At 44.4% G+C, this 24,838-nt stretch overlaps 1 protein-coding gene across 1 annotated transcript in view; it reads right to left on the bottom strand.

Moving 5' to 3' along the window:
- LOC311120180 (elongation factor-like GTPase 1) overlaps nt 1-24,838 on the bottom strand; it is a 94,055-nt gene that overhangs the window by 29,439 nt on the left and 39,778 nt on the right. Inside the window, exons 15-16 of the mRNA XM_084194798.1 lie at nt 4,289-4,420; nt 3,286-3,433 (exon numbers count right to left, since the gene is read on the bottom strand). Coding sequence (XP_084050924.1) covers nt 3,286-3,433; nt 4,289-4,420 — 280 coding nt within the window. The remainder of the gene's footprint in view (nt 1-3,285; nt 3,434-4,288; nt 4,421-24,838) is intronic.

Here is a 24,838-nt window from a genome sequence, read left to right as displayed (position 1 = left end):
CGCACAGTGAGGCGAATACTTTTGGAGGATGGCCTGGTGTCAAGAAGGGCAGTGAGGAAGCCACTTCTCTCCAGGAAAAACATCAGGGACAGACTGATATTCTGCAAAAGGTACAGGGATTGGACTGCTGAGAACTGGGGTAAAGTCCTTTTCTCTGATGAATCCCCTTTCCGATTGTTTGGGGCATCCGGAAAAAAGCTACCATCAGTCCTGTGTCATGCCAACAGTAAAGCATCCTGATACCATTCATGTGTGGGGTTGCTTCTCAGCCAAGGGAGTGGGCTCACTCACAATTTTGCCTAAGAACACAGCCATGAATAAAGAATGGTATCAACACATGCTCCAAGAGAAACTTCTCCCAACCATCCAAGAACAGTTTGGTGACGAACAATGCCTTTTCCAGCATGATGGAGCACCTTGCCATAAGGCAAAAGTGATAACTAAGTGGCTCTGGGAACAAAACATTGACATTTTGGGTCCATGGCCAGGAAACTCCCCAGACCTTAATCCCATTGAGAACTTGTGGTCAATCCTCAAGAGGCGGGTGGACAATCAAAAACCCACAAATTCGGACAAAATCCAAGCATTGATTATGCAAGAATGGGCTGCCATCAGTCAGGATGTGGCCCAGAAGTTAATTGACAGCATGCCAGGGCGGATTGCAGAGGTCTTGAAAAAGAAGGGTCAACACTGCAAATATTGACTCTTTGCATAAACTTAATGTAATTGTCAATAAAAGCCTTTGACACTTATGGAATGCTTCTAATTATACTTCAGTAAACCATAGTAACATCTGACAAAAATATCTAAAAACACTGAAGCAGCAAACTTTGTGAAGACCAATACTTGTGTCATTCTCAAAACTTTTGACCACGACTGTAGAACACATAAAATATAAATAAATAAAATAGTTTTCTCTCTACGGCTGGGACTGTCATTCACCAAACAGGAGTATGCTCTTATCCAAGGTACTTCAAGTGTTTGACCTGCCTGCCTGGGTGACCTAATCAGGCTGACCTGGGCTATTTGTAAACATAGAATTACAATTACTAGAAGGGATCCAGTCCCTGTATGCCCTGTCATACTGTCTGGTTTAGGACTGTTTCTAATCACCCTGTGTTGTCTTCCAGGGGGAAGGCTGTAAAGATCAGTGAGACTCTTTATAAATCTGGTCAGTGTGTTTGAGTTAGCAATAATAATGTTGACCTCATAAGAAAGTAAGCGAGTAAATGAATATGTGTGTGTGTGTGTGTATATGTGTGCCTGTAAGTGTAATGTAATATAATTGATTACTTCGATCTCTCCAAAGGTTATACTGAGAGTAAGTTTTATTGAAACATGAAAATTATGTTTTAGTGTAGTCCAATGTTGATAAACTACACGTTGACCGTTTCCCTAACTCTTTCTGTGTCCTTGGTCCAATCCATAACGTGTTAACCAATGTAGCCATCAATCATTCTGTTGTGGGAGGATTACCAGTTTGACTGATTGGCTGAATGACAGGTCCTCTCTTCTACATTGATAAGTTATACAGATTAACTTAGTGACAAGGATAACGTATGCAGATAGATGCAGATGTAGCTAGTACCAAGGTTACACCGAAGGACAGGTCATCTCTCATTCCCATTCATTCTTCTGGGGAATTAACGCTTTAGGACTATGGATATTCACCATTAGCGTTGCAAAATTCCAGTTACTTTGCCAAAATTCCCAAGTTTTCCAGAATTCCTGGATTTCCTGCTTATTCCCTCCTGTTTCCAAGAATCTCCCAACAATTTATCTGAACATACTCATGTATGTTAAAGGGGTAACTCACCATCAAATCTATTCAAGATGTGCAGGCCTCATTGAGGATTGAGGCCTGCACATTTCTCCCACTGCAACACACTGGCATTCCATTTGAGACACAGGCCTAGACTCCACTGTACTTTAGATCACTTTCAAAGTATCAAAGCATACGGAAATCTTTGATTATGGGGTTATGAAAACTCCCTTTGAAATAAAGCTGTGAAATATCTATCTCCCCACCTCACACCTCCAACGATACGCATGCTGATTTACATATGTAATATAATCATATAATACAGGAGCTAGGCAGGATTGGATTGATCAATGCTCCATTCACGTGTGTGGGTGGTCTTATAAGAGCTTTAGGTATTGATTATAAATAGCTATACATGGGACCTGATCACTCAACATCAGAGAGAGGCTGGTGAGAGTTTGGTTTATGGCAGGGGTGGGGGGCAGGGGAGCAACTGGTCTTAGCATCCAAATGAAATGTGCTGTATTTAACATCTCTGTATGGAACTCTTTAAACCTCTCTTCTCTCTCTCTCTCTCTCTTTGTTTCTCTCCCTCCCTCCCACCATCTCGCTCTCCCCTTCTCACGCTCTCTCCCTTGCTCACTTTCCCCCTCGCTCTCCCCCTCTCTTCTAATATGACCTGATCAGAGGGGAGAGAGAAGAGACATCTAAAGACAGCATCTCCAGTCAATAGATAATCACACACATTACTTTGTTCTGAGATCAGCAGAGAGAGAGAGCGAGAGAGAGAGAAAGAAAGAAAGAGAGAGAAAGAGAGAGAGAGAGAGAGAAAGAGAGAGAGAGTGAGAGACAGGGTCAGAAACCCACTCTAGGTCAGAAACATTACACACACACACACACACACACACACACAGTGTCTCACACAGTGTATCACACATAATCATCATGTCAATCATCAGCGTGTGAGACTGGGCCAGACCGTGTAAAAACTGAGCCGCCTGCTTCTCATCTACACTCTGTTACAAGGCGTCCGTGTCGAAATTGCACCCTGTTTAGTGCACTACTATTGACTAGATTTGGGATACCCACACACCCATAGGGCTCTGGTTGAAAGTAGCGCACTATTTAGGGAATAGGGTGCAATTTGGGCATGTAGAGAGGGAGGAATCTGGTGTAGCAAAGGTGACCAGCATTCCTTGGTTATTTTCACTGTTAGCAAAACTTGAAACCAGACTCAGATTGAAATCAAATCGCACAGACAGACAGAGAAAGAAAGATTGAGACAGAGAGAGAGACAGCCAAAAAGACTGACAGACGGATGGACAGACGGACAGACAGACCAACCGACCTCTCTGTGCAGAGCCCATGTTTTAGCGATGACGCTCCTGGCTTCAGTCTCATAATATACTTCTCCCCAACGGAGACCGGGGTTCAATCCCTGCGTCCAACCTTCCTACCAGTTTGTCCCCCTCGCCCGTCTGTTTCCAACTGTCTTAATAAAAAGAAGTGAAGAAGAGGCTGACCTCTCTCGGAGGTCGTCCAGACAGCGTTGCAGGTGGACCTCTCCGGCCGTGACCAGTACGTGTTCTCCTGTCTCCTGGATCAGAACCTCAGCACACGGGTCAGCCTGGTTCAACAGCCTCATACCCCGTACCAGCTTAGGCATCTCACCTTGACACACACACACACACACACACACACACACACACACACACACACACACACACACACACAACCAGACCAGAGCAGATTGTAGGAAAGTACTTCTTAGTAGACCAAGCATGAATAATTTCCATGTATGGGCCCTACTGCACATAATACACCTTGGATTCAAACCTAAATGTGTCTTTCTTTAAGAAGACTGACGTTACCTGGGTCATGTTCATTAGGCATCAAACTGAAGAAATCACGAAACAGGGAGGGACTACTTGGATTTATGCAGAACTAAATGCTCATTTTCGTTTTCTGTCGCAAAACATTTTCAAACGCTTTCTGATGAGTGCCCTGATGAACAAAACCCAGGAGTGGTTTGAATTTTCAGGGTTACAGGTCAGCTCAATCAAGTGCAACTATTTAAAAGAAAACAAAAAAACACTATTTGAAGCTTCTCAAAACAGTTATCCTCAAACTAAAAACACCAGCCATCTTTCTTTTAAGACTAGCTAACTGACTGACTCCTAGCTGACTAACTCCCTCCACGTGGGGGCCAATGTTGCCCTCAGCTATAATACTAATGAATACCACAGAAGAGCTGCAGGATTGTCTGACTATCTGTGGACCAGCTGACTGGCTGGGTGACTAGGTGGCTGACTGACTGTTTGACTAGCTGGTTGGTTGACATGGGGTGCTGGAGTGCTGGAGGAACGTTAGCCTCTCAACATTAGCATCTTACCTCAGATGACTTAGACGACACAAACAAAACACACATCACTGACAGGCAACAACCTCAACAAATACACAATGTGGTGTAAGTGTGTGTGTGTTTGTGTGTGTAACCGTGTGTGTGTGTGTGTGTTTGACACTTACTTGGGTGTTTGGGTTCAATGGCCACTCGTACGATGGGCGTAGCTTCGAAGTTGAGGGGGATGAATGGGGGGAGGGCGGGGGAGGTGGAGAGGGTAGCAGACTTCAACACACACTCCTCCAGACCGCCAATACCTAGGGAATCAATCCATCCATCATCAATCAATAAATCAATTCATTAATCAATTCAGCACTTTCTACAAACACACGTCACAGTGATTGACAACAACTGGAGCCTAAACCCCCAAAGAGTGATCAGAGGTGACAGTAGTGACAGTAGGAAGAAACCATGAGAGGAACCAGAGTCATAAGAGGGAGGTCAACCTGCTCTGGCTGGGATGAGGAGATTAGAGGAGGAGAGGTATAATGAACAAGATGATATGAACAGCAGGGGACCTGATCATAGATCAGACCTCCTGCTCCGAGACGCTTTATGAATTCAGACACCTGGAGAGTCATGAACAGAGTGTGACTCCAGATAAAATAACGTAATTATTAGGGCAGCTACCATTTCAACTGGTGAACAGTTCATTAAAAAAAATGAACCTTCATAGGCTGTCCCCCAAATGGTATCCTATTCCATTTACAGTGCACTACTTTTGACCAGAGCCCTATAGTGGTCTGGTGAAAAGTAGTGTAGTATGTAGGGAATAGGGTGCCATATAGGACGCAACCCTGCTATGTCTCTCTGTGGAAGAGAGGAGAGTAACTCCAGGGGGAGAGAATAATGAGACTAGCTTTGTCTCTGTTTCAGACACAAGGTAGGGAGATTAACAGAGAGACAGAGAGAGAGAGAGAGAGAGAGAGAGAGAGAGAGAGAGAGAGAGAGAGAGAGAGAGAGAGAGAGAGAGAGAGAGAGAGAGAGAGAGAGAGAGAGAGAGAGAGAGAGAGAGAGAGAGAGAGAGAGAGAGAGAGAGAGAGAGAGAGAGAGAGAGAGAGAGAGAGAGATAGAGCGGCAGAGACAGAGAGAGACAGACAACTAGAGAGAGACAGACAACTAGAGAGAGACAGAGAGAACTAGAGAGAGAGAGAGAACTAGAGAGAGAGCGAGAGACAACTAGAGAGAGAGAGAGACAGAGAGAACTAGAGAGAGCTAGAGACAACTAGAGAGAGAGAGAGACAGAGAGAACTAGAGAGAAATAGAAAGAGAGAGACAGATAGGAAAAGAGAGAGAGAGAGAGAGAGAGAGACACAGAGACAGAGACAGAGACAGAGAGAGAGACAGAGAGAACTAGAGAGAGAGACAGAGAGAACTAGAGAGACAGATAGGAAAAGAGAGAGAGAGAGAGAGGAATGAAGAGAGAGACAGGCAGGGAGAGAAAGTCATAAGAAAATGGACTGAAACAGGAAGAGACTTTGTCCAATGAGAAATCTTGTTTTTCTTTTTCTGTTGCAAAATTTTTCGGTCACATGCCCCAATGAACACAACCCAGGACTGTAATGGAGAATGGAGGCTGGACACAGGCCTTCTTTGTGTGTCCATTTTAAGGGGCTCACTCGGCCTCAAATACACCGCCATGTTTATCCTACCGCTGATGACTTCCTGTGATCACACAAACATCACAGACACACATGCACACACAGCAGGGGCAGAGCAGGAGACTCTGGCAAATGAAACCTTGGCTCTTTAAAACAGCAGACTGAACAGTGAGCGATCAGCCACAACTTCAGATAGTATTTTAATGAGTACAACATAAATCCTGGCACTCTTCAACTTTTCACCTCAGTCACACATGTCTTTTACACTGAACGAAAATACAAACGCAACATGTAAAGTGTTGGTCCCATGTTTCGTGAGCTGAAATAAAAGATCCCAGAAATGTTCCATACACACAAAAAGCTTATTTCTCTAAAATGTAGTGCACACATTTGTTAACATCCCTGTTAGTGAGCAATTCTTCTTCACCAAGATAATCCATCAACCTGACAGGTGTGGCATGTCAACAAGCTGATTAAACAGAATTATCATTACACAGGTGCACCTTGTGCTGGGGACAATAAAAGGCCACTCTAAAATGTACAGTTTTGTCACACAACACAATGCCACAGATGTCTCAAGTTGAGGGAGCATGCAATTGGCATGCTGACTGCAGGAATGTCCACCAGAGCTGTTGCCAGATAATTTAATGTTTATTTCTCTACCATATTTCGCCTCCAACGTCGTTTTAGAGAATATGGCAGTATGTCCAACCGGCTTCAAAACTGCAGACCACGTGTATGGCGTTGTGTGGGCGAGCGGTTTGCTGAAGTCAACGTTGTGAACAGAGTGCCCCATGGTGGCGGTGGGGTTATGGTATGGGCAGGCATAAGCTACGGACAATGAACACAATTGCATTTTATCGATGGCAATTTGAATGCACAGAGATACTGTGATGAGATCCTGAGGCGCATTGTGAAGCCCATTTTTTAAAAAGGTATCTGTGACCAACAGATGAAAATCTTTATTGCCAGTCATTTGAAATCCATAAATTAAGGCCTAATGAATTTATTTCAATTAACTGATTTCCTTATATGAACTGTAACTCAGTAAAATCTTGCATGTTGCATTTCTATTTTTGTTCAGTATAGTTCTTCCCCAAACCTCCCTGTTCCGTCCCTCTCTCTCTCTCTCTCTCTCTCACGCACACACACACACACACACATACAGTTGAAGTCGGAAGTTTACATACACCTTAGCCAAATACATTTAAACTCAGTTTTTCACAATACCTGACATTTAATCCTAGTAAAAATGCCCTGTCTTAGGTCAGTTAGGATCACCACTTTATTTTAAGAATGTGAAATGTCAGAATAATAGTAGAGAGAATGATTTATTTCAGCATTAATTTCTTTCATCACATTCCCAGTGGGTCAGAAGTTTACATACACTCAATTAGTATTTGGTAGCATTGCCTTTAAATTGTTAAACTTCGGTCAAACGTTTCGGGTAGCCTTCCACAAGCTTCCAACAATAAGTTGGGTGAATGTTGGCCCATTCCTCCTGACAGAGCTGGTGTAACTGAGTCAGGTTTGTAGGCCTCCTTGCTTGCACACGCTTTTTCAGTTCTGCCCACAGATTTTCTATAGGATTGAGGTCAGGGCTTTGTGATGGCCACTCCAATACCTTGACTTTGTTGTCCTTAAGCCATTTTGCCACAACTTTGGAAGTATGCTTGGGGTCATTGTCCATTTGGAAGACAAATTTGCGACCAAGTTATAACTTCCTGACTGATGTCTTGAGATGTTGCTTCAATATATCCACATAATCTTCCTTCCTCATGACGCCATCTATTTTGTGAAGTGCACCAGTCCCTCCTGCAGCAAACCACCCACACAGCATGATGCTGCAACCCCCGTGCTTCACGGTTGGGATGGTGTTCTTCGGCTTGCAAGCTACCCCCCTTTTTCCTCCAAACATAACGATGGTCATTATGGCCAAACAGTTCTATTTTTGTTTCATCAGACCAGAGGACATTTCTCCAAAAAGTACGATCTTTGTCTCCATGTGCAGTTGCAAACCGTAGTCTGTCTTTTTTATGGCGGTTTTGGAGCAGTGGCTTCTTCCTTGCTGAGCAGCCTTTCAGGTTATGTCGATATAGGACTAGTTTTACTGTGGATATAGATACTTTTGTACCTGTTTCCTCCAGCATCTTCACAAGGTCCTTTGCTGTTGTTCTGGGATTGATATGCACTTTTCGCACCAAAGTACATTCATCTCTAGGAGACAGAACGCGTCTCCTTCCTGAGCGGTATGACGGCTGCGTGGTCCCATGGTGTTTATACTTGCGTACTATTGTTTGTACAGATGAACGTGGCACCTTCAGGCATTTGGAAATTGCTCCCAAGGATGAACCAGACTTGTGGAGGTCTACAATTTTTTTTTGGAGATCTTGGCTGATTTCTTTTGATTTTCCCATGATGTCAAGCAAAGAAGCACAGAGTTTGAAGGTAGGCCTTGAAATACATCCACAGGTACACCTCCAATTGACTCAAATTATGTCAATTAGCCTATCAGAAGCTTCTAAAGCCATGACATCATTTTCTGGAATTTTCCAAGCTGTTTAAAGGCATAGTCAACTTAGTGTATGTAAACTTCTGACCCACTGGAATTGTGATACAGTGAATTATAAGTGAAATAATCTGTCTGTAAACAATTGTTGGAAAAATTACTTGTGTCATGCACAAAGTAGATGTCCTAACCGACTTGCCAAAACTATAGTTTGTTAACAAGAAATTTGTGGAGTGGTTGAAAAACAAGTTTTAATGACAACCTAAGTGTATGTAAACTTCTGACTTCAACTGTATATACACACACACACAATCTTGTTCAAGCAGAACAGATGCTGGGCATAAAATTGGGGGTCTGGTGTGTGATGTGTGTGTGTAACCAGAGAAGCTGATGACTCAGAAGTTGAGCTGACTCCCTGTGATCCAACCCACAGCCAACTCAGTCACACAAAGAACAATACAACTGAAGGAAGAAAAAGCCTTCCTTGGCTAAAGACAGGACCATAACTGACTGACATGCATTTGAGATACTGTGTGGGTGTGGGTGTGTGTGTGTGTCTGAGAGAGAGAGACATCTATCCAACTACAGCCAACCCCATTCTCTATGGACGGTTGTTGAACTAATTGGCCAGGTGTGTAAGTTAGTTTCAGTTAGTCGTTGCTGGACATAGTTGCTTGTAGTTGGTCCAGATTCAACATGTACAATCTGCCACGGTTGGTTGGCTGTAGTTTTATTCATATATTAATAGATTATTACAAGACAGACTGGGATTCATAGCAACACAAATACACTCCATTGAACTGTGATTGTGTATGTTTTGTAAGTGGTTCGACACATTGTTCTATATTAAGTATATTTTTTACTACTTTCCTTTTAAAAGCTGCACACAAACAGCCCTCCTGGGACAATACAGATTTACTGAACTGAACCCATGAGTAGAACATTCCTGTCTGAACTCTACCAGCCTCTAGTGAACCCCTGAGTAGAAGTCCTGTCTGAACTCTACCAGCCTTTGGTGAACCCAGTAGTAGAAGTCCTGTCTGAACTCTACCAGCCTCTAGTGAACCCCTGAGTAGAAGTCCTGTCTGAACTCTACCAGCCTCTAGTGAACCCCTGAGTAGAAGTCCTGTCTGAACTCTACCAGCCTTTAGTGAACCACTGAGTAGAAGTCCTGTCTGAACTCTACCAGCCTTTGGTGAACCCAGTAGTAGAAGTCCTGTCTGAACTCTACCAGCCTTTGGTGAACCCAGTAGTAGAAGTCCTGTCTGAACTCTACCAGCCTCTAGTGAACCCCTGAGTAGAAGTCCTGTCTGAACTCTACCAGCCTTTAGTGAACCACTGAGTAGAAGTCCTGTCTGAACTCTACCAGCCTTTGGTGAACCCAGTAGTAGAAGTCCTGTCTGAACTCTACCAGCCTTTGGTGAACCCAGTAGTAGAAGTCCTGTCTGAACTCTACCAGCCTCTAGTGAACCCCTGAGTAGAAGTCCTGTCTGAACTCTACCAGCCTCTAGTGAACCCCTGAGTAGAAGTCCTGTCTGAACTCTACCAGCCTCTAGTGAACCCCTGAGTAGAAGTCCTGTCTGAACTCTACCAGCCTTTAGTGAACCACTGAGTAGAAGTCCTGTCTGAACTCTACCAGCCTTTGGTGAACCCAGTAGTAGAAGTCCTGTCTGAACTCTACCAGCCTTTGGTGAACCCAGTAGTAGAAGTCCTGTCTGAACTCTACCAGCCTCTAGTGAACCCCTGAGTAGAAGTCCTGTCTGAACTCTACCAGCCTCTAGTGAACCCCTGAGTAGAAGTCCTGTCTGAACTCTACCAGCCTTTAGTGAACCACTGAGTAGAAGTCCTGTCTGAACTCTACCAGCCTTTGGTGAACCCAGTAGTAGAAGTCCTGTCTGAACTCTACCAGCCTTTGGTGAACCCAGTAGTAGAAGTCCTGTCTGAACTCTACCAGCCTTTGGTGAACCCAGTAGTAGAAGTCCTGTCTGAACTCTACCAGCCTCTAGTGAACCCCTGAGTAGAAGTCCTGTCTGAACTCTACCAGCCTCTAGTGAACCCCTGAGTAGAAGTCCTGTCTGAACTCTACCAGCCTTTAGTGAACCACTGAGTAGAAGTCCTGTCTGAACTCTACCAGCCTTTGGTGAACCCAGTAGTAGAAGTCCTGTCTGAACTCTACCAGCCTTTGGTGAACCCAGTAGTAGAAGTCCTGTCTGAACTCTACCAGCCTCTAGTGAACCCCTGAGTAGAAGTCCTGTCTGAACTCTACCAGCCTCTAGTGAACCCCTGAGTAGAAGTCCTGTCTGAACTCTACCAGCCTTTAGTGAACCACTGAGTAGAAGTCCTGTCTGAACTCTACCAGCCTTTGGTGAACCCAGTAGTAGAAGTCCTGTCTGAACTCTACCAGCCTTTGGTGAACCCAGTAGTAGAAGTCCTGTCTGAACTCTACCAGTCTCTAGTGAACCCATGAGTAGAACATTCCTGTCTGAACTCTACCAGTCTCTAGTGAACCCATGAGTAGAAGTCCTGTCTGAACTCTACCAGCCTCTAGTGAACCCCTGAGTAGAAGTCCTGTCTGAACTCTACCAGCCTTTGGTGAACCCAGTAGTAGAAGTCCTGTCTGAACTCTACCAGTCTCTAGTGAACCCATGAGTAGAACATTCCTGTCTGAACTCTACCAGTCTCTAGTGAACCCATGAGTAGAAGTCCTGTCTGAACTCTACCAGCCTTTAGTGAACCCATGAGTAGAAGTCCTGTCTGAACTCTACCAGCCTTTAGTGAACACATGAGTAGAAGTCCTGTCTGAACTCTACCAGCCTTTAGTGAACCCATGAGTAGAAGTCCTGTCTGAACTCTACCAGCCTCTAGTGAACCCATGAGTAGAAAAGTCCTGTCTGAACTCTACCAGGCTCTACTTTAAAAAAAGTAGTCAAATACTTAGATAAAAGTAGTCAAATTTACTTTTGGACTACATTGGATTTCTTTACCAAGCTAAAGGGGACATTCAAAGCCAACAATATGGCATAATGTACCAGTCACCTTACTAAGGAAATGGATCTTATTTGAAGAGGAGAGAGAAGCCAGACTGGAAAACACTGAGTATTATACTGGATGTGCGGCTGGAGATAGCTAAATTGTGTGTGTGTGTGTGTGTGTGTGTGTGTGTGTATATTGGGTTTTATTAAGTACAAGGCCAGAGCCTTGGAAATCTGCTCCCTCTTACATCCTATGGAATCTCCCTTCGCTGGAAAGTCCCTATTTGGCTCTGTAGTGTGTGTGTGTGTGTGTGTGTGTGTATATATTGGCAGGAGAAGAGGGGATGTACCTCTAGCCAACTAATACACTGATTATTACATTAAAGCTTCTGTCCCCCGGCTAGAGAGAGTAGTTGGGGGCGAACTGACAAAGACCTCTTAATATATACATTAAAATGGACAGACAGATTTCTGGATGCTATGATACAGGGACAACATTCCATTCTCAATCAAATATGAACTATCTTAGCCAAAAATCTACAAGAATATAGTAAAATAAAATTGAGTGGGGGAATTACCCAAAAATGAGAAAATAAATCTCCCATCACTGTTCTTTGCCTGTAGGGTTAAACGTGGGTTAAACGTCAGAGGGTTAATGTCAATACTCTTAAAGGGCTTCCCTTTCTTCATGACCATAGTTGGTTGAGTTTAGGTTCAAATATAAGTTAAGAGACAAGAAGAATGGGATCATTTTGGATCCTAAAGCCGTGTCACTGCCCACATCTCCCTCCCTCTAACCACTGTGATATCACTGCTCCAACAGGCATCTTATGAGGCAGGGGCTGCCGGGACACCTTTCTGCTCACTTTAGTCATCCCCCCACTTTCTTCATCATGGTGGCACGCACGCCCACACATACACACACACACGGACACACACACACACACACGGACGCACATGCTCTGTGGTGGTCTGTTGTGCACTGCAATCGCATGCACACACACACAGACACGCTCTGTGAACACCTCCAGGTGTTGGCTCTAACTAATAGTGGGGACCAGCCCACTCCAATCCTTATGACTCATTTAAATGTGAACTTTAGAAAACGGCTCCCATTACATGACACACTAAAGTAGTGCGCTATATAGGGAATATGGTACCATTTGGGACGCTGTACATAAGTTCAGGAAGAAACTCCAGGCACATTTTCTTGATACAACTGAAGGAGACAATGCAGGGAACATCTCTCAGTTTAAGTAGACAATGTGTCCCAAATGGCACCCTATTCCCTACATAGCACATTACTTTTGACCAGATCCCTACAAAGACCACTTCAGAAACAAAGACACTAACTAGCATAGTGCCAGTCCAGGACTTGTCTACACACTAACTGTCTGCTTTGTGAGAAAAGCTTATTCTACAAAGTAAACTTGACATGATGGAACAGTGTGTGTGTGGGTTCGGGTGTGGGGTGAGGGATTAAGCACACTAAGTCTATAAAGAAGAGAGTCTGGGCTTTGTTCTAGCTCAGAGAGGAGGCAGTCTGCTAGCAGATACTGAAGCTCCATCTAAGAGGAGAGGAAAGTATGTTTAGGGTCAATGGGCATATATCAAATGCAGTGTGTGTCTGTCTGTGCGCGTGTTCTGATCCAAAGTAGTTCACTATGAGGATTAGGGTGTCATTTGAGATCTACCGATTATTTGCATCCCAAATGACCACCCTATTCCCTATATAGTGCACTAATTTTGACCAGCGCCCATCAATAGTAGTGCACTATTTAAATTTAAGTCATTTTGCAGACGCTCTTATCCAGAGCGACTTATAGGAGCAATTAGCGTTAAGTGCCTTGCTCAAGGGCACATAGACAGAGCCTTGTCGGCTCTGGGATTTGAACCAACAACCTTTCAGTTACTGGCCCAAGGCCACTAGGGTACAATTTGGGATGCAAACATTATCTCCCTGGCATAAAGGGGGAATGAGAGGAACATGAGGCAACCTTACCTCATAACGATCAATGGCTTACAACAGGGGGGTGGGGGCACTGGGCAACTCCAGTCCTGAAGGTAACGAGTACTGGCCTTCATTTCAGCTCAGAACTAACACAGCACTAACACCTGAGCTGTGTTCATTAGGCACGAAACGAACCAAAACAGACCGAAACAGGAAGGTACTATCGGAATTTGTCCAATTCATGTTTTTCTACAGCGTGCCCTAAGGAATACAACCCCGACTCAGCCAACAGTGGCCGTTGAAGCTAGTGTGTTGGAGCTGGGCTGGCGCAAAAGCATTCAGCTATCGACTACAAGGCCCCATGCACACACCCCTGGCTGCACACAATGTCAAGTCATTACAGGATATCTTTGTGTATATAGGACATGATCAGATCAGGGGGATACAGACTATAACAACCAGGAGGCTTAAACCATTAAATCAAACACCACATAAAAAAATCACGTCATATCTTAATCCTACTCTAGATCATTTTACATACAACACTGTGTGAGTGGGCTGGCTGGGGACATATGAGCTACAGGAAGGGTTGGGGACTGGGGCTGGATCATTTGTTGTGTGTGTGTGTGTGTGTGTGTGTGTGTGTGTGTGTGCGCGCGCACAGCAGGGTCTTGGGTCTGAAATAACACTAGTAGATTGCATTGGGGATGATTTGTGAACAGTGTGTGCAGGAGGAAGCTTGATCCCTCGTACAGCAGAGTAGTGACAGGCAAGGTTTATGAGCCAGCCATAGTGTGTGTGTGTGTGTGTGTGTGTGTGCGCACTCGCGCTCATGGCTCTTCATCTTTTGTAGAGCTCCAGTATTCACACACACACACACAGAGAGAGTGAAGGACACACACACTAACACAACAGTTGATTCTTAACTGTGTGAAAACACATGCAACATGTTTATTATCTATTATCTGGGCTACACCACAGCACCAGTGATCCAACAACGACGACAACAACTTCATTGTTGTTTTTCTTTTCTTTTTGTTTTCCTTTAATAAATACATTCTTGACCCCAAAATTTATGAGAATTGGTGGCTCTGTTTCTATGCATGACAGACAGACAGACAGACAGACAGACAGACAGACAGACAGACAGACAGACAGACAGACAGACAGACAGACAGACAGACAGACAGACAGACAGACAGACAGACAGACAGACAGACAGACAGACAGACAGGTAGGTACATAGATAGGTAGGTAGGTAGGTACATAGATAAGTAGGTAGGTAGGTAGGTAGGTAGGTAGGTACATAGATAGGTAGGTAGGTAGGTAGGTCGGTGGGTAGGTAGGTACATAGATAGGTAGGTAGGTAGGTACATAGATAAGTAGGTAGGTAGGTAGGTAGGTAGGTAGGTACATAGATAGGTAGGTAGGTAGGTAGGTCGGTGGGTTGGAGTCAAGTCTCCCAGACGTTAAGTGCCCTGCTGTATTTTCCACTCAGGCAGAAATATCAGAGCCACATGTATTTCTCCACCTAGGGAATACTGGAGCACTCCCATCGCCAGGGTTATTTTAGGACTACTAAGACCCAAAAAACCAGCACACACACACACAGGCACGAACACACACCTTATATAAGTTAAGTCGTCTGGATGTTTTTTCTCTTGTTTCTTTAACAGCTCTAGCATATATTTCTTGTGAGCCTTGGAAACCAGATCACGATTTAGAAAATATGTTCCTAGACAGGAGGCAGTGTGTGTGTGTGTGTGTGTGTGTGTGTGTGTGTGTGTGTGTGTAAATTCATGCAAGTGTGTGTGTTCGTGCCTGTGTGTGTGTTTGCGTACTTGCTTTTGTGCGAGTGTGTGTCTGCGTACGTGTTTGTGTGTGCGTGCGTACGTGTTTGTGTGTGCGTGTGTACGGAGCCCTGGACAAGCGGGTTTGTTTTGAGTTAAAGGAAGAACAGGGTTGGTGAACAGAACAGCCATGTGGAGAAGTAGTGTGGAGAGAGAGAGAGAGATGAACCGCTGTGCTCAGCACTCTGCTACTCATAGTCTGTGTCCCAAATGGCACCCTATTCCCTACATAGTGCACTATTTTTGACCAGAGACATATGGGTCCTGGTCAAAAGTAGTGCACTATATATGGAATAGGGTTCCATTTGGGATGCAGGCCTAATGGCACCAGCATCTGTCCAGCATGTGCTCCCCAGCCAACCATTATCACACTGCTGCCTCCTGCCCCCACATCATCAGATCACATTCCCCCTCCCTCTCTTTTGCTCTCTATGTTTAACCCTTTCCCTCTCTTTCTCTGTCTGTTTCTCTCTCTCTCTCTCTGTTTTTCTCTTTGTCTGTTTCTCTCTCCCTCCCTCACTCTGGGTTCTCCTTCTCTTTCTGTGTTTCTCTCTCTCCCCCTCTCTTCCTTTCTCTGTCCGTTTGTCTCTGTCTGTTTCTCCTCCACCCCCCTCCTCCCTCCCTCCCTCCCTAGAGAGAAGAGATTACGGAGCGGATACAGGCCATCAGGTGAGAACCCTCCTTTAGACCATACTGAGAGTCAGCTAGGGACGCCACATTGAACGATCACTGATGGTAATGTGGCGTCTGTCTTTGTCATTTTGCTGTAGATTACAAACAGGTGTCTTGTACAGCCGCTTCTTTTGTTTCCAGAGACGAGCAACTCTGGTAGAGGTCTTTGTTTCATTATGATGCTCAATCTTAAATACCTTTATCACGTACTAATGAACATAACAGAATGAGCAGACTCAGAAGCAAGGCCACATGTTGTGTGGGAGCCAACGCAGGTCCCCGATATTCTCAAAATAGCAAACCATGACTCACCCTAAAGTTCTCACCCTGCTTAAGAATAACCAGGCATTGACATATCCTAGATGTTGTCCATCAGCAATGAATACAACAGTTAATATACACTACCGTTCAAAAGTTTGGGGTCACCTCGAAATGTCCTTGTTTTCGAAAGAAAAGCAATTTTTTTTACCATTAAAATAACATCAAATTGATCAGAAATACAGTGTAGACATTGTTAATGTTGTAAATGGCTATTGTAGCTGGAAACAGTTGATTTTTTATGGAATATTTACACAGGCATACAGAGGCCATTATCAGCAACCATCAGTCCTGTGTTCTAATGGCACGTTGTGTTTGCTAATCTAAGTTTATCATTTTAAAAGGCTAATTGATCATTAGAAAAACCTTTTGCAATTATTTTAGCACAGCTGAAAACTGTGTGCTGATTAAAGAAGCAATAAAACTGGCCTTCTTGAGACTAGTTGAGTATCTGGAGCATCAGCAATTGTGGGTTCGATTACAGGCTCAAAATGGCCAGAAACAAATAACTTTCTTCTGAAACTCGTCAGTCTATTCTTGTTCTGAGAAATGAAGGCTATTCCATGCGAGAAATTGCCAAGAAACTGAAGATCTCGTACAACGCTGTGTACTACTCCCTTCACAGAACAGCGCAAACTGGCTATAACCAGAATAGAAAGTGGAGTGGGAGGCCCCGGTGCAGAACTGAGCAAGAGGACAAATACATTAGTGTCTAGTTTGAGAAACAGGCGCCTCACAGGTCCTCAACTGGCAGCTTCAATAAATAGTACCCACAAAACACCAGTCTATGATTCCTCGTTGATGGTCTGGCACCCTTTTATAGTAGTCAGGTAGCCTCATCCTTCACAGTGCTGAAGCCAACATGTCATGTATCATGGCACTGAACGACAGAAGAGTTGGCTACAGCACATACAATACAGTATGGGAAGGATATTAACCTGGGTGGCCTGTTGGCTACAGCACATAAAATACAGTATGGGAAAGGATATTAGCCTGGGAGGCCTGTTGGCTACAGCACATACAATACAGTATGGGAAAGGATATTAGCCTGGGTGGCCTGTTGGCTACAGCACATACAATACAGTATGGGAAAGGATATTAGCCTGGGTGGCCTGTTGGCTACAGCACATACAATACAGTATGGGAAAGGATATTAGCCTGGGTGGCCTGTTGGCTACAGCACATACAATACAGTATGGGAAAGGATATTAGCCTGGGTGGCCTGTTGGCTACAGCACATACAATACAGTATGGGAAGGATATTAGCCTGGGAGGCCTGTTGGCTACAGCACATACAATACAGTATGGGAAAGGATATTAGCCTGGGAGGCCTGTTGGCTACAGCACATACAATACAGTATGGGAAAGGATATTAGCCTGGGAGGCCTGTTGGCTACAGCACATACAATACAGTATGGGAAAGGATATTAGCCTGGGAGGCCTGTTGGCTACAGCACATACAATACAGTATGGGAAAGGATATTAGCCTGGGTGGCCTGTTGGCTACAGCACATACAATACGGGAAAGGATATTAGCCTGGGAGGCCTGTTGGCTACAGCACATACAATACAGTATGGGAAAGGATATTAGCCTGGGTGGGCTGTTGGCTACAGCACATACAATACAGTATGGGAAAGGATATTAGCCTGGGAGGCCTGTTGGCTACAGCACATACAATACAGTATGGGAAAGGATATTAACCTGGGTGGCCTGTTGGCTACAGCACATACAATACAGTATGGGAAAGGATATTAGCCTGGGAGGCCTGTTGGCTACAGCACATACAATACAGTATGGGAAAGGATATTAGCCTGGGAGGCCTGTTGGCTACAGCACATACAATACAGTATGGGAAAGGATATTAGCCTGGGAGGCCTGTTGGCTACAGCACATACAATACAGTATGGGAAAGGATATTAGCCTGGGAGGCCTGTTGGCTACAGCACATACAATACAGTATGGGAAAGGATATTAGCCTGGGTGGCCTGTTGGCTACAACACATACAATACAGTATGGGAAAGGATATTAGCCTGGGAGGCCTGTTGGCTACAGCACATACAATACAGTATGGGAAAGGATATTAGCCTGGGTGGGCTGTTGGCTACAGCACATACAATACAGTATGGGAAAGGATATTAGCCTGGGTGGCCTGTTGGCTACAGCACATACAATACAGTATGGGAAAGGATATTAGCCTGGGTGGCCTATTGGCTACAGCACATACAATACAGTATGGGAAAGGATATTAGCCTGGGAGGCCTGTTGGCTACAGCACATACAATACAGTATGGGAAAGGATATTAGCCTGGGAGGCCTGTTGGCTACAGCACATACAATACAGTATGGGAAAGGATATTAGCCTGGGTGGCCTGTTGGCTACAGCACATACAATACAGTATGGGAAAGGATATTAGCCTGGGTGGCCTGTTGGCTACAGCACATACAATACGGGAAAGGATATTAGCCTGGGAGGCCTGTTGGCTACAGCACATACAATACAGTATGGGAAAGGATATTAGCCTGGCTGGTCTAGCGGAAATGCCACAGCATCAACATAGCTTTGAATGCGATATACTGCCCTTTGAAACAACCTCTATCTTTCCCCATTGTCATCCTCTCTGTCTCTATCCATTCAATAAAGTCTGAAAATAACTAAAAATAATAAAACCAAAAAATGGTGTATATATATTTATATATACAGTTGAAGTCGGAAGTTTACATACACCTTAGCCAAATACATTTAAACTCAGTTTTTCACAATTCCTGACATTTAATCCTTGTAAAAATGCCCTGTCTTAGGTCAGTTAGGATCACCACTTTATTTTAAGAATGTGAAATGTCAGAATAATAGTAGAGAGAATGATTTATTTCAGCATTAATTTATTTCATCACATTCCCAGTGGGTCAGAAGTTTACATTGGTAGCATTGCCTTTAAATTGTTTAAGTTGGGTGAATTTTGGCCCATTCCTCCTGACAGAGATGGTGTAACTGAGTCAGGTTTGTAGGCCTCCTTGCTCGAACACGCTTTTTCAGTTCTGCCCACAAATTGTCTATAGGATTGAGGTCAGGGCTTTGTGATGGCCACTCCAATACCTTGACTTTGTTGTCCATAAGCCATTTTGCCACAACTTTGGAAGTATGCTTGGGGTCATTGTCCATTTGGAAGACCCATTTGCGACCAAGCTTTAACTTCCTGACTGATGTCTTGAGATGTTGCTTCAATATATCCACATAACTTTCCTTCCTCATGATGCCATCTATTTTGTGAAGTGCACCAGTCCCTCCTGCAGCAAAGCACCCCCACAGCATGATGCTGCCACCCCCGTGCTTCATGGTTGGGATGGTGTTCTTCGGCTTGCAAGCGACACCCTTTTTCCTCCAAACATAACGATGGTCATTATGGCCAAACAGTTCTATTTTTGTTTCATCAGACCAGAGGACATTTCTCCAAAAAGTACGATCTTTGTCCCCATGTGCAGTTTGCTTTTTTATGGCGGTTTTGGAGCAGTGGCTTCTTCCTTGCTGAGCGGCCTTTCAGGTTATGTCGATATAGGACTCGTTTTACAGTGGATATAAATACTTTTGTACCTGTTTCCTCCAGCATCTTCACAAGGTCCTTTGCTGTTGTTCTGGGATTGATTTGCACTTTTCACACCAAAGTACATTCATCTCTAGGAGACAGAACGTGTCTCCTTCCTGAGCGGTATGACGGCTGCGTGGTCCCATGGTGTTTATACTTGCGTACTATTGTTTGTACAGATGAACGTGGTATCAAATTATGTCAATTAGCCTATCAGAAGCTTCTAAAGCCATGACATCATTTCCTGGAATTTTCCAAGCTGTTTAAAGGCACAGTCAACTTAGTGTATGTAAACTTCTGACCCACTGGAATTGTGTTACAGTGAATTATAAGTGAAATAATCTGTCTGTAAACAATTGCTGGAAATATTGTGTCATGCACAAAGTAGATGTCCTAACCGACTTGCCAAAACTACATTTTGTTAACAAAAAATGTGTGGAGCGGTTGAAAAACAAGTTTTAATGACTCCAACCTAAGTGCATGTAAACTTCCGACTTCAACTGTATACACACAGTACCAGTCAAAAGTTTGGACACACCTACTCATTCCAGGGTTTTTCTTTATTTTTACTATTTTCTACATTGTAGAATAATAGTGAAGACATCAAAACTATGAAATAACACATATGTAATCATGTAGTAACCAAAAAAGTGTTAAACAAATAAATACAGTGGGGGGAAAAAAGTATTTAGTCAGCCACCAATTGTGCAAGTTCTCCCACTTAAAAAGATGAGAGAGGCCTGTAATTTTCATCATAGGTACACGTCAACTATGACAGACAAAATCAGATTTTTTTTAAAAAGTGTTCTAAATAAATCACAGACAGTGTCACCAGTAAAGCACCCCCACACCATAACACCTCCTCCTCCATGCTTTACGGTGGGAAATACAGATGCAGAGATCATCCGCTCACTCACACCGCGTCTCACATGACACAGCGGTTGGAACCACAAATCTCCAATTTGGACATTCTCTCAACCAGCATATGTCGGAACTCCTTCAAGACTGTTGAAAAAGCATTCCAGGTGAAGCTGGTTGAGAGATTGCCAAGAGTGTGCAAAGCTGTCATCAAGGCAAAGGGAGAGGATCTGCAGAGAAGAATGGGAGAATCTCCCCAAATACAGGTGTGTCAAGCTTGTAGCGTCATACCCAAGAAGACTTGAGGCTGTAATCGCTGCCAAAGGTGCTTCAACAAAGTACTGAGTAAAGGGTCTGAATACTTTTGTGAATGTGATATTTCAGTTTTTTATTTTATAAAAATAATTGTAAATAAGTTTTTGCTTTGTCATTACATTTTACATTTTAGTCATTTAGCAGACGCTCTTATCCAGAGCGACTTAGAGTTAGTGAGTGCATACATTTTCATACTGGCCCCCCGTGGGAAACAAACCCACAACCCTGGCGTTGCAAGCGCCATGCTCTACCAACTGAGCTACAGAGGACCTCATTATTAGGTATTTTATGTAGATTGATGAAGGGAAAAAAACAATTTAATCAATTTTAGAATAAGGCTGTAACGTAACAAAATGTGAATCTCTCTTTCTCTCTCCCTCTCTCCCTCCCTCCCACGTGGCAAGGTATAGCTTTCGCCACCTCTCTGGTGCCATCTACTGGCCGGGGAATGCCACATACGGTACAAGGCCATCTGAGACAAAGACACTGGCTTTGTCTGAATGGGCACCCTACCATATTTAGTAGACTACTTTTGACATGGTGTCCATAGGGCTCTGGTCAAAACTAGTGCACTATATAGAACAGGGTGCAATTTGGGATTCACTAAAAGACCTAACGCACTTTGTAGCGAAAAATATGAAGAGACAGCTGAAGCAATACAGAGCACAATGACACTAGAGTTGCCTTACATACTGATCTGAAGTCAGTCTGTACTCCGCCACCTAATGGTTAAGTTGGCTGTGAGGGAAGGTAAGCTGATCATAGATATGTGGCTAAGGGCAACTTCTAGCTTGAGCACTTGACACGATAGACAATAGATCACAAGGGTGCGCGCGCACACGCACATGCACACACACACACACACACACACACACACACACACACACACACACACACACACACACACACACACACACACACACACACACACCACTGATCTGCCTTAGTGGCTAAGATCACAACAGCTCATCCTCCAGGTATCTAGCAGCTATCTAGGCCAGTGGTTCCCTCGCTTTCAACTGACCCACCTAGAGCTGCTAGTTGTCCATGTGACCCACCAAGTACACAAGAAAGATGTTAGATGCTAGGACCCAGTCCCGTTCTCAGTCGCTCCCAGACCCAAATCATATTACCCATGACCCATCAGTGGGTCTCAACACAGCATTTGGAAAGACACAACCAGATATGTACTGGTTAAGATGTAGAGACGTAATGTAGAGACGTAATGTTAGATAGTACTAGTTACTGGAATTCTGCAACCCTCAACAGCATTGACTCAAAGACAGATTTAATGAAACGGAAAAGGCAAGCCAAAGGGGGATCCCCCCCTTCTACCCTGCTGTCTCTCTGTCTGTCTCTCTCTCTCTTTCTTGCTCTCTCTCCGACTCCCTCACTTGCTATCTGTCTTCCAAAAAGAGTAAAAGAGAATCCTTAATGTGAACAACATTCCCTCAAAGGCTGCATTTTCAGGAAAGTCTCAAATCTAGGTTATACCGGAGAGAGGGAGAGAGATGGAGATGGAGAGAGAGAGAGGAGGGGGAGAGATGGTGAGAAGAGGGAGAGATGGAGAGGAAAAGAAGAGGGGAAGAAACAGAGAGAAGGTGCATGGGAGGATAAGAAGAGGAAAGAAAGAGAAGAGAGCTGGTCAATAAACTCTGGGGGGGTTAGAGAAGTGTTATATGACTGTCTGAATGCAGCAGCAGGATTTCTACTGGGAAATGAAAGCATGTCAAGGACGGTTGAATAAGAGATGATTGAGTGGCTCTGGCGGAAATACACACACACATATATACACAACATCTCCCTGACACGTCTTACACCCCCCCCAGCCCATCTCACCCCTGACACACACACCAAAACAACTTCATTTCACCCTGACTCAATCCATCTATGACAGGTACAGACACACACACCAAACCACGCATCCCTGACTCAACCACTGCGAGGGTCTCACTGAGACATCTGTGCCCCCTAGAGTCACATCCTCTTCGGGGTTAGATCACCAGGGTGACGTGGCCCACACTGAAGATGGTGCTGAAGTGGATAGCGGTCGTTTTACGGGCTCCTGACCAATTCTGCCTCCTAACGAGTTTACGTTGGCGAACAAATAGACCGCCTTTGCCCTCTGTTCTGCTGGTGAATGTGCAGTCATTGGAGAACAAACTGGATGAACTCCGTTTGAGACTATTCTATCAACGAGATCTGAAGAACTGTAATATTCTATGTTTCTATGAGTCTTGGCCGAACAAGGACATGGATAATATAGTATATCTCGCGGGTTTCATCATGCATCGTCTAGACATGACGGCAGCCTCGGGTAAGAATAAGGCGGAGGGGTGTGTCTCTTTGTTAAGAGCAGCTGGTGCAAGATATCTAAATGTTAAGGAAGTCTCAAGTTTTTGCACGCCTGAGTTAGACTACCGCATGATAAGCTGCAGACCATACTATTTACCAAGAGAGTTTTCATCTATATTTTCGCAGCTGTCTATTTACCACCACAAACCGATGCTGGCACTACGACCGCACTCAACGAGCTGTATAGGGCCATAAGCATACAAGAACATGCTCATCCAGAGGCAGCGCTTCCCGTGGCTGGTAATTTTAATGCAGGGAAACTGAAATCCGTTTTACCTAATTTTTACCAGCATGTCACCTGTGCAACTAGAGGCAACAAAACTCCTGATCACCTTTACTCCACACACAGAAACGCACACAAGGCTCTCCCTCGCCTTCCCTTTGGCAAATCTATCCTCCTGATTCCTGCTTACAAGCAAAAACTCAAACAGAAAGTACCACTGACACTCTCAATGCGGAAGAGGTCCAATGAAGCGGATGCTAAGCTACAGGACTGTTTCGCTAGCACAGACTGGAATATGTTCCAGGACTCATCCGATGGCATTGAGGAGTTTACCACATCAGTCACCAGCTTTATTAATAAGTACATTGACAATGTCATCCCCACAGTGACTGTACGTACATATTCCAACTAGAATGCATGGATTACAGGCAACATCCGCACTGAGCTAAATCTGCCGCTTTCAAGGAGAACACTAATCTGGTCGTTATTAACAAATCCCGCTACAACCTCCGACGAGCCATCAAACAGGCAAAGCTTCAATACAGGACTAAGATCGAATTTTACTAATTTTACTGACACTCGTCGAATGTGGCAGGGCTTGCAAACTATCACGGATTACAAAGGGAAACCCAGCCATGAGCTGTCCAGTGACGCGAGCCTACAAGACGAGCTAAATGGCTTCTATGCTCGCTTTGAGGCCAGCAACACTGAACCATGCATGAGAGCACCAGCTGTTCCGGACGACTGTGTGATCTCGCTCTCCGTAGCCGATGTGAGTAAGACCTTTAAACAGGTTAACATTCACAAGGCTGCAGGGCCAGATGGATTACCAGGACGTGTACTCAAAGTGTCTTCACTGACGTTTTTAACCTCTCCCTGACTCAGTCTGTAATACCTACATGTTTCAAGCAGACCACCATAGTTCCTGTGCCCAAGAACGCCAAGGTGACCTGTCTAATTGACTACACTCACATTGGTAGCCATGAAATGCTTTGAAAGGCTGGTCATGGCTCACATCAACACCATCATCCTAGACACCCTGGACTCACTCCAATTCGCATTCCACCCAAACAGATCCACAGATAACACAATCTCTATTGGACTCCACACTGCCCTCTCCGACCTGGATAAGAGGAATACCTATGTGAGAATGTTGTTCATTGACTACAGCTCAGCATTCAACACCATAGTGCCCTCCAAGCTCATCACTAAGCTCAGGACCCTGGGACTGAACTCCTCCCTCTGCAATCGACATGGCTGTAGTGGAGCTGGTTGAGTTCCTCTGTGTACACATCACTAAGAAATTAACATGGTCCACACACACAACGCCTCTTCCCCCTCAGGATTCTGAAAAGATGTCATGGGCCTTCAGATCCTCAAAAAGTTGAGTACAGCTGCATCATTGAGAGCATCTTGACAGGCTGCATCACTGCTTGGTATGGCAACTGCTTGGCATCCGACCACAAGG

Source organism: Coregonus lavaretus (assembly GCF_964263955.1).
Source record: "Coregonus lavaretus genome assembly, contig: HAP1_SCAFFOLD_437, whole genome shotgun sequence".
Lineage (NCBI taxonomy): Eukaryota > Metazoa > Chordata > Actinopteri > Salmoniformes > Salmonidae > Coregonus > Coregonus lavaretus.
The sequence above is the reverse complement of the archived record's forward strand: the minus strand, read 5'-3'. Positions and strand labels throughout refer to the sequence as shown.